The 12,580-nt window shown below is 40.6% G+C and overlaps 1 protein-coding gene across 1 annotated transcript in view; it reads left to right on the top strand.

Moving 5' to 3' along the window:
• The window catches only part of LOC137257956 (ataxin-1-like), a 98,000-nt gene that overhangs the window by 72,658 nt on the left and 12,762 nt on the right, over positions 1 to 12,580 (top strand). Inside the window, exon 3 of the mRNA XM_067795475.1 lies at positions 10,880 to 12,546. Within this exon, the coding sequence (XP_067651576.1) occupies positions 10,880 to 12,546 (1,667 nt within the window). The remainder of the gene's footprint in view (positions 1 to 10,879; positions 12,547 to 12,580) is intronic.

The following is a 12,580-nucleotide window of genomic DNA, read 5'->3' as shown; positions in this document are numbered from 1 at the left end:
CTCTTTGTAGTGAATGTGTAAAAATAAAACATTTCATTTGCTATGGAGGGAATTAACTAAGAGATTTCTGTCGGTAGAGACAAAAATGTTACCTTTTCAGAGTTAGAAAGTTAGGTTTAGCCTTTGCCCTAAGGCTACACTGAATGCTGAGACCTATCTGAATTTTCTGAGAAATTATCATTTGAGCTATTTATTTTTGCCTTGGAGACTATATGCATGTCTAAGATGAGTTGACAGTTGGTTGGAGCAGTGTTTCTGTTATACCATGGTGTTCTATCATGATGTGGGAGAAGAGCAACAAGCTTGTCTGACACGTTTACTGATATGATGAAAACAAGGAGCATGGGTATGATGAATACAAATGTACCTACATGACTATCAGGAATTAAAACCCTTAAGTTTCTGGCATGCTAAAGGACACGATTCTGTAAAGTGAATGTAGACACCTTTCGAGGCTTCACCCCCAATCCCATTCTGAATAGCAAAGGGCAATGTGATATCCTAGTGTTGAAAGTGTTCGCTTGTCACATGGAAGACCCAGGTTCGATTTTACCACATGGATATAATGTGTGAAGCTCATTTCTGGTGTACCCTGTAGTGCTGGAATATTGTTAAATGCACCATGAAATTGAACTTACTCTGAATAGCTGAATGAAAACTCTGTGTCATATCTTACACAGATTGATGGTTAATCTTTGTAAGGGGCATAAGTTGAAAGATTCCATATTAAAGAGGTCTAGCTGTGTGATGGTAAATCTTTAACTGATGTGTCGAAATAAAAGATTTTGTTATATCACTACTTCATACGAGGGTGAATTGGATGTTTTAGTGCAAAGGTAAGCTCCATTGTATAAGGATAGGTGAGTGGAAATGACAAGTTCTGTTTTAAGGAGGTTAATTGTAGGAAAGTTAATTTACAGGCCTAATCGTATTGAGTGAAGAAGTCTATCAGTAAGGTTAAGACACTGGTGTTGAACTGCTGTTGACCTCCCGTTGGTGCTAAGACTGCAACCAAAAACAAACATGTGAACAGACAAGGCGTATTGATCAATGGCTGGGATGATATTGACCGTTACACCTGCTGACCATTGTCTTTGCTGCTCATGTCCCTATACCATCTACTTCTTGTGCTCATTAAGCTGGCCACAGAATAGATATATCATTACCAAGGCTGGTATCACGATGTCTATGCCTTTTTTGTGTGCTCTGTGTGACAGTGGAGTCGTGGTTGTGATGACGATGTTGTAATGACGTTGTTGCTGAGGCTGTGAAGGGATCACATTACAGCATCTGTTTCTTTTGTTTAAAGCTAGAGGTGCCATATCCATTTACATGTTAAGGAAATTGACATTTCATGAATAGTAATTTTTTGTTAAAGGAACAGTCTGGGTTATTGTTGGTTCAGAATCTGATGATTGTTACAGTGAGTAGGTAGATATGGTAATGTGAGGACTGCTTACAACTACTACAAACGTCAGACCACAACCCTGTTATTGAGGTTATGGCTTCCCGCGAACCATCCCTTTAGCCTAAAAACATTTGATGAGTGGGAATCCTATATTTGGCTTGGTAGTGTTTCTTGGTTTAACCAAAGTTGTAAACATCTAAGACATTTGTCACTTGGGCTTCCCAGTTTCCACCCACTTCAAGAAGATAACATGTAACTGTTCTAGGCAGTTAAACAAAACAACATCCTCTCCCACGCTTCCATCATTATTGTGTCTATATTCACCACTCCTGTCATTAAAGCTCCACCATTGCTGTCACTACAACACTCCTGTCAATTAAGCTCCAACACTGCCGTCACTACAACGCTCCTGTCATTAAAGCTCCACCATTGCTGTCACCACAACACTCCTGTCATTAAAGCTCCACCGTTGCTGTCACCACAACACAAGGGTCATTGAAGCTCCACCATTGCTGTCACCACAACACTCCTGTCATTAAAGCTCCACCATTGATGTCACTACAACAGTCCTGTCATTAAAGCTCCACCATTGATGTCACCGCAACACTCCTGTCATTAAAGCTCCATTGTTGCTAACTGCATCATCTATTTACAAATATCACTACAAGCACCACTATCAAACCACAAATGACAGCTCTACCGCTACAATTACTACATTAGAGTTCTACCATTGCTTCTACTACTATCACAAAGTTGGTTTAGAGTTGTGAAGATTACGCCCATGCCACGATACGATGCGTATCACGATACTGGTAGTCCGATACATACGATATGATATGTATCACGATATTTTGTCTTTGTATACAGAAAAATAAAAGTACTGGAAGTAATGTGCTGTTATGTTATCATTTCAGAGAAGGTATTCTTCTCCCAAGAAAAATAAAACACGTCATCATGAAAGACATTTTATTAAAAATGTTTAGCATGTGTCAGTAGTGTTTCCAAAAAATGGAACAGCAGGGATCAACATTGGCACAACTGACTTTTTTGCACAGATAACAAAATAAATTTGTGAAAATTATCTCAGTCATGTCCATGGCAATATTTTCCTCGAAAATCTAAATAGAAGGGGAGACAGTGTTTTGGCAGACTTCTAAGTATGTAAGTATCGTGTTGAATCGATACATGACAATCGTATCACTGTATCGTATCGTGCAGCTCTTGAATCGCGATAACTTGCGTATTAATTAATCGTCACAACTCTACTATCAACATCAAATCGCAGTCACCACCACTACCACCGCCAAATAACAACTACCGCTACAGTTACTACATTAGAGCTCTACCATTGCTTCTACTACTATCACAAACTACCAACATCAAGTCGCAATCACCACCACTACCACCGCCAAATAACAACTACCGCTACAGTTGCTACATTAGAGCTCTACCATTGCTTCTACTACTATCACAAACTACCAACATCAAGTCGCAATCACCACCACTACCACCACCAAATAACAACTACCGCTACAGTTACTACATTAGAGCTCTACCATTGCTTCTACTACTATCACAAACTACCAACATCAAGTCGCAATCACCACCACTACCACCGCCAGATAACAACTACCGCTACAGTTACTACATTAGAGCTCTACCATTGCTTCTACTACTATCACAAACTACCAACATCAAGTCGCAATTACCACTACCACCACCAAGTCACAACTACCACTACAGCACAACCTCCAAATCACAACTACCGCCAACACAGCAATGCTACAACCCCAGCACCTCATCTATGGCTTCTACAAGCACTATTGCTACAGCACTGCTCTCACCTTGTCCCATCCTCATCTATATGTATGTTAAATCTGACGTATCCACAAATAGTAGCCTTTAGGGAGGTCTACAATAAATAAATGATACCTCCACATTCCTCACACTGTAGATCAATAAACTTAATCAAATACTTTGTAGTTCAACTTGTTGAATACAAAATGAGCTTGGGAATTATTTCCTGTTCTTGGTGGGTATCTGATTCCATCCAATTCAGCTGACATGATCCTGGGCATCTGAAGACTCACCACACAAGAGGTTGAGAGGCAGGAGGTTGCAATCACCAGTTTGTAACCACTTTCTCCCAAAAGGGTCACTGGTAATGGGTATTTTATTTCTTCAGTGTATATTGCTTCAAATACCTTCTTCAGAATACAAATAACATTGTTTAGTGGAAGTCCTACCAATCCCATTAAGAATATATATCTTGTCTGAATGGCTGTGTCTGGCTGGCAAGCTGTGAGAGGTAACTCTACTCTACAAACAGTATCTCCAATGAATTTGACTCCGTTCTTTCTATATTTCAATGTGAAAGAGTTCATTCAGAATCAGCTGCATTTGTGACGGTGTTTTGAGTCTGTTAAAGGGATGTAACTCTGTAGGTCTGTTTGAGCTAGCTTGAAACATTTGAGTTGATTATTAAGGACGGGGGTAAAGATACATCAACCATTATAACCGGATGAAAAGGGATTGAAAAAACACATCAGCCATCAAACTTGTTGTCTGTTTATTTTCAGTTTCTCCCAATTAATCATAACTGATGGAGAAATATAAAATTGAAGGTGGTAAAAGTGTGTGCTGATGGAACTGAACAGGATGCTGTAGTACAGAACAACCTTAGTGTTTATTCTAAGTCTGTGGTTGAAGCATCGGACTTAAGATCACCTTAGTGCTAAGGTTGTTTTGTTCAGTGGCACACTGGTAGGTGACGTGAAACACTTACTCACTCACTCACACACAACTTGCTTGCTCTGCTTTCTGAGCTGAGTGTGGTTTGACCTTGTAATAGGTTACTCAATCTGTATTTTATAACCTCATTGATTAGATGTCTGTATTGATTTTAATATTTTTTTTTATACCCTGACAAGCAATAGCAAGGAATTCCTTTCATCCAAAGATATTTTTGTTCGACCATCAATTTGAAAACAAATTTGGAAAAAGGGTTCTTTGACTCAAGAGAAGATACAGTACAGAGTTTTTGAAAGAGTTGCATCATTTTTTACTTTTTTGAATTTTAAAATACCCAAAGGAATTTTTGTTCAACCAATAACTTGAACACGTTTGAATGGGTTGTTTTCAAAGTTCAAAGATCACCCTCCATATCAGTAGGAGAGGTGTAGTGTGAAAGTATATTGTTATGTTTTTAATAAATTAAGAAGTATCACAGTTCACATCTCTTGTACTCAGGTAAAAAGTCCTACATGAAATTTGTTAAAATGATGACTTTACAATCATCCAGTAGATTGATTAGAGGTTTGACTAACAGGTTCTTTGTTCATTAGAAAGGTACAATGCAAAGTTTGATTTCATTATAATTATTATGACAGGATCCCTTGATCATTGGATGTGAGTCTCAATGTCACATCGTATTATCAATCTCAACTCCTTGGGGAGTATACAACAAATTGTATTTTATTGTTGAATAATGATTATTAATAATGATTGTGCAGCTTAAGGTGGGAGTTAATGTCAGGAGTATTGGTAAACATTTTTTACTTGTCTTTGTTGAGTCTCTGCAGTACTCATAAGTGCATACGTACCTATGGGAAGGAAATCAGAAAAGTCACTTCTCCAGCATCCATTTTACCATTAAAAGGTTTCAATTGATAATGGATAGTGAATGCTTCATTGTACTAGCATGTGTGCTAATGAAGCTTTCATGTTCGTTAGTGTCGCATTGCCAGTGCCAAGACCATTTGGATGAGTAGATTTGCTTCAGATGATATTCACTGTGTATCCTCAGTCAATTAAGTTTGATGAAAAATGATTCCCATCTTCAATTTACATGGATATTCATTGGTATTTGCATGGTTACTGTGTGCCTTTAAAGCAGTTCTTATGGGTAACAGTTTAACCATTTGTTCCTGAAATCACCTTAAAATACTTTCATTCTTATACATCTTTCTGAAAGTTGCCAAATTCTGCTCCATTTTTTAAAAGTAAATAAAGTCTGTTCTTGATAGTTTTCCCAAGACAATGGTAGTCTGCTCCAGTCAGTGGTCTAGTTTGTGATAGTCTGCCTCAGTCAATGGTAGTCTGCTCCAGTGGTCTAGTTTGTGATAGTCTGCCTCAGTCAATGGTAGTGTGCTCCAGTCAGTGGTCTAATTTGTGATAGTCTGCCTCAGTCAGCGGTTGTCTGCTCCAGTCAGTGGTCTAGTTTGTGATAGTCTGCCTCAGTCAATGGTAGTGTGCTCCAGTCAGTGGTCTAATTTGTGATAGTCTGCCTCAGTCAATGGTAGTCTGCTCCAGTCAGTGGTCTAGTTTGTGATAGTCTGCCTCAGTCAATGGTAGTGTGCTCCAGTCAGTGGTCTAGTTTGTTATAGTCTGCCTCAGTCAATGGTAGTCTGCTCCAGTCAGTGGTCTAGTTTGTGATAGTCTGCCTCAGTCAATGGTAGTCTGCTCCAGTCAGTGGTCTAGTTTGTTATAGTCTGCCTCAGTCAATGGTAGTCTGCTCCAGTCAGTGGTCTAGTTTGTTATAGTCTGCCTCAGTCAATGGTAGTCTGCTCCAGTCAGTGGTCTAGTTTGTGATAGTCTGCCTCAGTTAATGGTAGTCTGCTCCAGTCAGTGGTCTAATTTGTTATAGTCTGCCTCAGTCAATGGTAGTCTGCTCCAGTCCGTGGTCTAGTTTGTGATAGTCTGCCTCAGTTAATGGTAGTCTGCTCCAGTCAGTGGTCTAATTTGTTATAGTCTACCTCAGTAAATGGTAGTCTGCTCCAGTCAGTGGTCTAGTTTGTTATAGTCTGCCTCAGTCAATGGTAGTCTGCTCCAGTCCGTGGTCTAGTTTGTTATAGTCTGCCTCAGTCAATGGTAGTCTGCTCCAGTCCGTGGTCTAGTTTGTGATAGTCTGCCTCAGTTAATGGTAGTCTGCTCCAGTCAGTGGTCTAATTTGTTATAGTCTGCCTCAGTCAATGGTAGTCTGCTCCAGTCCGTGGTCTAGTTTGTGATAGTCTGCCTCAGTCAATGGTAGTCTGCTCCAGTCAGTGGTCTAGTTTGTGATAGTCTGCCTCAGTTAATGGTAGTCTGCTCCAGTCAGTGGTCTAGTTTGTGATAGTCTGCCTCAGTTAATGGTAGTCTGCTCCAGTCAGTGGTCTAATTTGTTATAGTCTACCTCAGTCAATGGTAGTCATGACATCATGGACATCATGAACTGTTAAATAATGTTGTCAATATTACACAAATTGATTATTTGCTTTCAATGAATGGTTCCATTCTGTGAAGTTTTGCTGTCTTCTTGTGGGGAATATTTTTTCATAAGAACAGATCAGAATTGTAATTTTTTTCCAAGAAAACTGTTAATTGGTTGTTCATGTGTATGACTGAAAGCTTTGTTTTCATGAATAAAATCACCATTTCATTCATGTCTGAAACTGGCTTTGTACTTCATCTATTTCTAACAAAGCACATGAAATACTGAATGACCTGTGTTAGTTGTAAATTCAAATATAAAGACATGTCCTAGATTAGTGTTTAGGTGCATTGTCTGCATTGAAAGAGTTCCTGCTTATAGGAAGACCTGATTTTCTCTGAAGATTTATTTCACAAGCAGCTAAATGAAGTTCCTGCTTTAGTGGTATAAACCACAATAGGGTGTATTTCAATATGTTTAAAACAATCCAGCGAAACATTGAAGCACACCATTACAAAAACTTAATAGTCATTTTGTTGATATGATGGCAAATTGTTTCTCAAAATAGCTCCCACGTCGGTAGATTCACAGCAGGAGTTGTATAGTCGTGTGACCACAAAGAGCTAACTGCTGTAAAAGGACATAGCTGACGCAAAATATATTGATTATTTCGCATGCGCAAGATTAAAGAGAATCTGTTGCCGTACATGTGCGCTGAAGAGGCTCGGCCTCCCACGTGACAAGGTGGCTTGGAGTAGGTTCTCAAAGTATGACTGTCGCCTTATTCTCTGACATTTATTAAATTAGCTGACCACACTGAGAAACTGGGCATTATGTGTGCAAACATAAAATATGTAATGACGTTTAGTGTCATCGGTCAGAATTACCATGGGGTTGACAGGGGTGGTATTAATCGCCGTAGGTTGTGGGTAATTACAGATATAGAATGAGATTAGTTGTGGATCGGGATGGCAAATCAATGGACCAGCATATTTCACTCTACAGCAACACCCACGATGCTTTTGTTTCTAACGGAGCCTCCAGTCATGGGATTGACATAGCCAACTTCCTGTTAATTTGTGTAGTAGAGTTATGGTGGTGGCAGCGCAAACCATAATGATGTCGTGAGTGTGTATATATATATCTTGTGTCGTCAGTGTGGGTATTTGTAGTGTCACGTCGGTGTGTGGTCAAAAAACATCAGTTGTGTGATCAATTTTGTATCTAAGCGACATTTGGTGTGACGACAGTGAGAGTGTGGATCAAGAAACTTCAATCTTGTTTAAGTAAGTGTGATGGCTTTCTTGAAGCCAAATTTTGTTTGGTACTATTTAATGGCACACATACCAGTATTCCAGCAGTGTGATGGCAGTCAGTAAATGATTGAATCGGGCGCAGATACTTCCTTGATTAATATCATGAACATTGATCTATGTAGTTGGGATACAGTGACCACCCTCGAGGTTGGTAGCCTCATAAAACAAGCATGGGTTTGTGAAGATGAGTTATATCTCAGAACTTCACCTGTCAGTATTTTTGAAAGTGTGTAACATCTTGATACTGTCTTGATAAACTTTTTTTTTGAATGAAGGGTTGCAGAGCATAAGTGACCATAGGTGCCTAAATTTTCTATACAGCGTTACTACCCTTTCTGATGTCAGGAACCTGGTTGGTTCATTTGTTTGTAGGTTTGTTGCTACCATGTATACCCATGCTTTGGGGTTCCTGAAAAATTGTATGTGTCTATAGTAACGTCATCACTATGGGGAGGTGGGATAGCCTAGTGGTTAAAGCGTTCGCCTGAGATGAACAGGGTAGATTCCCCACATGGGTACAATGTGTGAAATTTTATTTCTGGTATCCCCTTCATCGATGTGGCTGGAATATTGCTAAAAATGGCCGAAACTACTCTCTCTCAACAAAATGACACGACAGTGCTGTTGAAATTGAGGTTCTGTAAAGTCCCAAGGTTAAGGGCCTAAGGTGCTGTCTTTGACTCAAGACCTTGTCCAGCAAAAGACTTATCATTTTGTAGGAACAGGTTATAACTGTCCATGTATGAACATTTCAGTAGTAAGAATTTCCACACAAAAGAATACATTTTTGGCGCCTGATTGAGGTAAGCATTGTCTGTCTGTAACAGGTATTCTCTTTATGGTGCAAAGCTTTATGGCATAGTGCTTAGGGATGAAGAATATTTTTCATTCCACAAGACACTTTTTGGTTCTAATTTTTCTTTTGTCTCTTTCAAGTGTCTAAAATGACTCTTCAGTATCATGAAAGAGTATGAATAATGATGCCCAGCAACTAAGGGCAAGGAGCTTTGCTCACAACATTAACCACTCATTTGATGATTTAGGCCAGACTCTGTTACAGGTATCACAATGATTCCTACACACACTCCTTGTCCTTAGACATTGTATGATCAAATTTGTATCCAAGGGACCGTTTAGAGTATAAACTTAATCAGTGATAGGTGTCTGATTATTCAAAACACAATGTAATTTGTAAATTTGGCAAAGGGATGTGTTCCTCTAGTAATTTACCTTTTATTTTTTCACACTTGAAACACTTGAAACCTCTAATGTTTCAGACAGTTTTTGTGTTTGTTTCTTGTGTAAGTATGTTTAATTTCAACAAACTTAATTTGAAGATAATCTCACATTGAGTTTGAACAACAGCATGAAACCTGTATCCAATTTGATAGCATGCTGCTTTATGTAGTTACTGATGTCACAGAACCAATATGTTGTAGCTGGTCACAATCAACATCCTACTGAATGAAGGATGGATGCAGAAAAATAAGCATTTATGCTGAATGTGCACTGTATAGGTACTACTTGAAGGCAATCGATAACGCCACAGTTATAGCTATGCATATGTACAGCCAACAAATACTCTTCCACTCGCTGCCATTGTCGGTGAACATAAATCATTCGGACTTTATGAATTGATTTTTTCTAACACATTCATGAAGGAATAAGTAAACCGCCCATAGTTGTGTATATACAAAGATGTACTTTGGGCTGGTCTGGCTTGAAGCATGAATGGACATACGCTGATGAAGCTAGATCAATTGGAGTATTATGTAGTCAGCAATATCTAAAGGTAGTGGTGTACAAAGTGTAATTGCACCAAGCCGAGTTCCCTTGAGCAGTTGTGGTGCTGTGACTATCAAAAGTCAGTGATAATGGTAACTGGAATTATGGACAGTCGTCCTGTGATCACTTTGTGGAAACACATCTTGATCAACAGACAAGTGGATGGCTGGCAAGAGATGAACCGTGTTGTGGCTGAAGAATGTGGTTACTGATGTACGTTTTACCCATTAGGATGATAAACTACACAAGCACAGTAGCCATTGTTCTCTACAATAACCTTTATAGTCGGATGTCTAATGTTTCCCTGTAGATTAATGCAGACATACACCAATCCAATAAATGGTTGTATGTCACCATCTTAAGCAGAAACGTTTAAATTGATGGGGTTAGAAGCCTATGTATATCGTATGTACTTGTCATGATTACAGTTGTCAGTGAATCCTATGTAATACTTCTGTAGTTATTTCGGACCTTACACTTTGAACTAGACCAGACACTCCTAGACTATTCCCGGCTTTCTGTCTGTTATTTCAGGATCTGACCACATTATGTCCTCAATTCCAGAATGGCACCATTTGGCGTTTCCGCTTGCTGTATATAACTCAGTGTAGCCTGAAGGAGAAGTCCTAACTGTGTCCCAGCCTGTTGGCAACGACAACCATCCCATCAATGTAGTCTTCATTTCAGGCCCTGATGGTTACTGTCAATGAGTAGCTTGCGCTAGTTGCTCGTAGTCTGTCTGCTGGCATGCTGTATATTATGTACCATCTGTTGGTGCAAACTTGTTTCACCAACTCTGCTGAAATTTTGTTTATGTGTTCCTGGCCATTTTGGATCTGATTTGTGTATGGTGTTTAGTCTGGTATTGTGTAAAAATCATTAAGAATGTTCTCTGTCATCTCGATGTTAAGATATGGCTGTTTCTACTGTAGGTGAAGAGCAAGGTCATAGTGGTTGGTCTAGAAAGTGTCAGACAGCCATTTTGGATCTGATGTGTACATGTTGTTTAGTCTGTGTGAAAACTATAAAGAATGTTCTTTTTAAGCTTCGTGTTAAATATGACTGTTTCTGTTGGAAGTGAAGGGCAAGGTCATGTGGCTGGTCTAGAAAGTACCAGATAGCCATCTTAGATCTTGTGTTGTCAACTGTGCTGTTACTTACTGTAACTGTTTGCTGTTTCAGGCCCTGATGGTCAGTCCCTGTTGTGCTCCGAGTCACTCTCCTCCACACCACCAAGTGATGACACGCAGAGGCTGCCACAAGATAGAGATCCTTCAGCCTGGAAAAAATCCGACCTGCTCAAAAACCGCAAAGTACCCCTACAGTACGCTTTGATAGTCTCAAATGATCATTCTGCTGGTGGCCAACATAAAGTGCTAAGTAACAACGTCCATCCACAGCATATACAAGTTGTTGCTGACAAGGAGAATAACATTGACAGTGGGGTCGTGGATGGGCTTCCACACAACAATGAAGCTCATGCAGACAATCGCATGAACTCAAATGGCTTCGAAAGGGCTAGAATGACCGGTGGCACACCGTCAACCAACGAAAATCTGGTATGGTTAGCCGATGTTGCTGTCAGTCAGAACCAAGCCCAATCGCGGCCTGCTGAGGGCATGATAAGTGGCAGGTCATCACAGAACCAAGGTCAAGGTCAAACTCAAGAATCCCAGCAAACAATGCTTTCTGCAGGAGCGTCTGTTGGCAGTGTGTTTCGTCCGTCTCTCACTGAACCGTCTCAGCGTCTCCTCGCCGGCGGGCAGTATATGAGTGGAGGTGGCAGTGCCTCATCGCTCGGACAGTATTCTCCCTTGTATAGTGTACACGGTCAACCCTCGCATTTGACTGCCTCAGTTCCCCAGTTTAGTGCTTTCTATCACCAGTACCCGCAGAGTTACCCCCACGGGTCAGCTGCCCTTATAGCTGGTCACTATCCACATATAGAGTCATACTCTGCTGTGCTCGCCAGCATGGGCAGCCACGTTCAACATGGTGGCCATTCACAACTACCTCGGTCACCATACATGCCCAGTGGACATATACCTCAGTATTCGGTCCTGGGATCCCATAGAACAATGCCGTCTGCCAGTTCCCCTGGACCAAATGCCACTCATCATCAACAATCTGCTCACCCAGCAGGGACTGCAAGTCTTTCAGGTGGAGAATCTCTTGTGTCGCCAAAACTAGAGTCTCAAGAAGGTGAAGGTCGTTGCCATAGATCGGGCTCCACCAGCAGTTTACGTGATGAAAAGGGGTCCAATTTGTCCCCAAATACGGGACACTCATCTGTTAAAGGTTTAAATGTACGAGAATCGCCAAAAGGGTTTGACAAAGACTTCTATAAAGTACCAAGCGGGAAAGAGGGGAGTATGAAACACAGAATACTTATTCGAGACAGTCAGTTGGAAGGGTCACATGTGGATGACTCCAAATACGCATTACCTGGCAAACATGATGAGCCTTTATTGAAACGAACAAAGTTTAGTTCCTACTCAGGGATGCCCTCCTCTCACTCTTCAGCAGCCCATTCACGGGGTCAGTCAGAATCTGTGTCCCATGGACTTGGCCCTGGACCCCCAAACACAGCCCGAGTGTCCCCAAGCCCCCAAACTTCATATCCCCCTTCACATCTGCATTATCCTCCCCACTTTATGAAAGGTTCTATCATTCAGCTGGCTAATGGTGAATTGAAGCGTGTCGAGGATTTACAAACAGACGATTTTGTGGTTAGTGCAGATATCAGCTCGGATCTCAAGATTGACTCCAGTACTGTTGTTCGGATTCAGGAACAGCCAGAGAGAGGCACAGCCATCCTCGGGTTTTCTGTGGGAGAACATCGGGTACAGGTGAGATAATAAACCCGTCATCTATGATTGATTG

This window comes from Haliotis asinina, chromosome 12 (genome assembly GCF_037392515.1).
Source record: "Haliotis asinina isolate JCU_RB_2024 chromosome 12, JCU_Hal_asi_v2, whole genome shotgun sequence".
Taxonomy (NCBI): domain Eukaryota; kingdom Metazoa; phylum Mollusca; class Gastropoda; order Lepetellida; family Haliotidae; genus Haliotis; species Haliotis asinina.
Note: the sequence above shows the minus strand (reverse complement) of the source record. Positions and strands in the feature narration are given on the sequence as shown.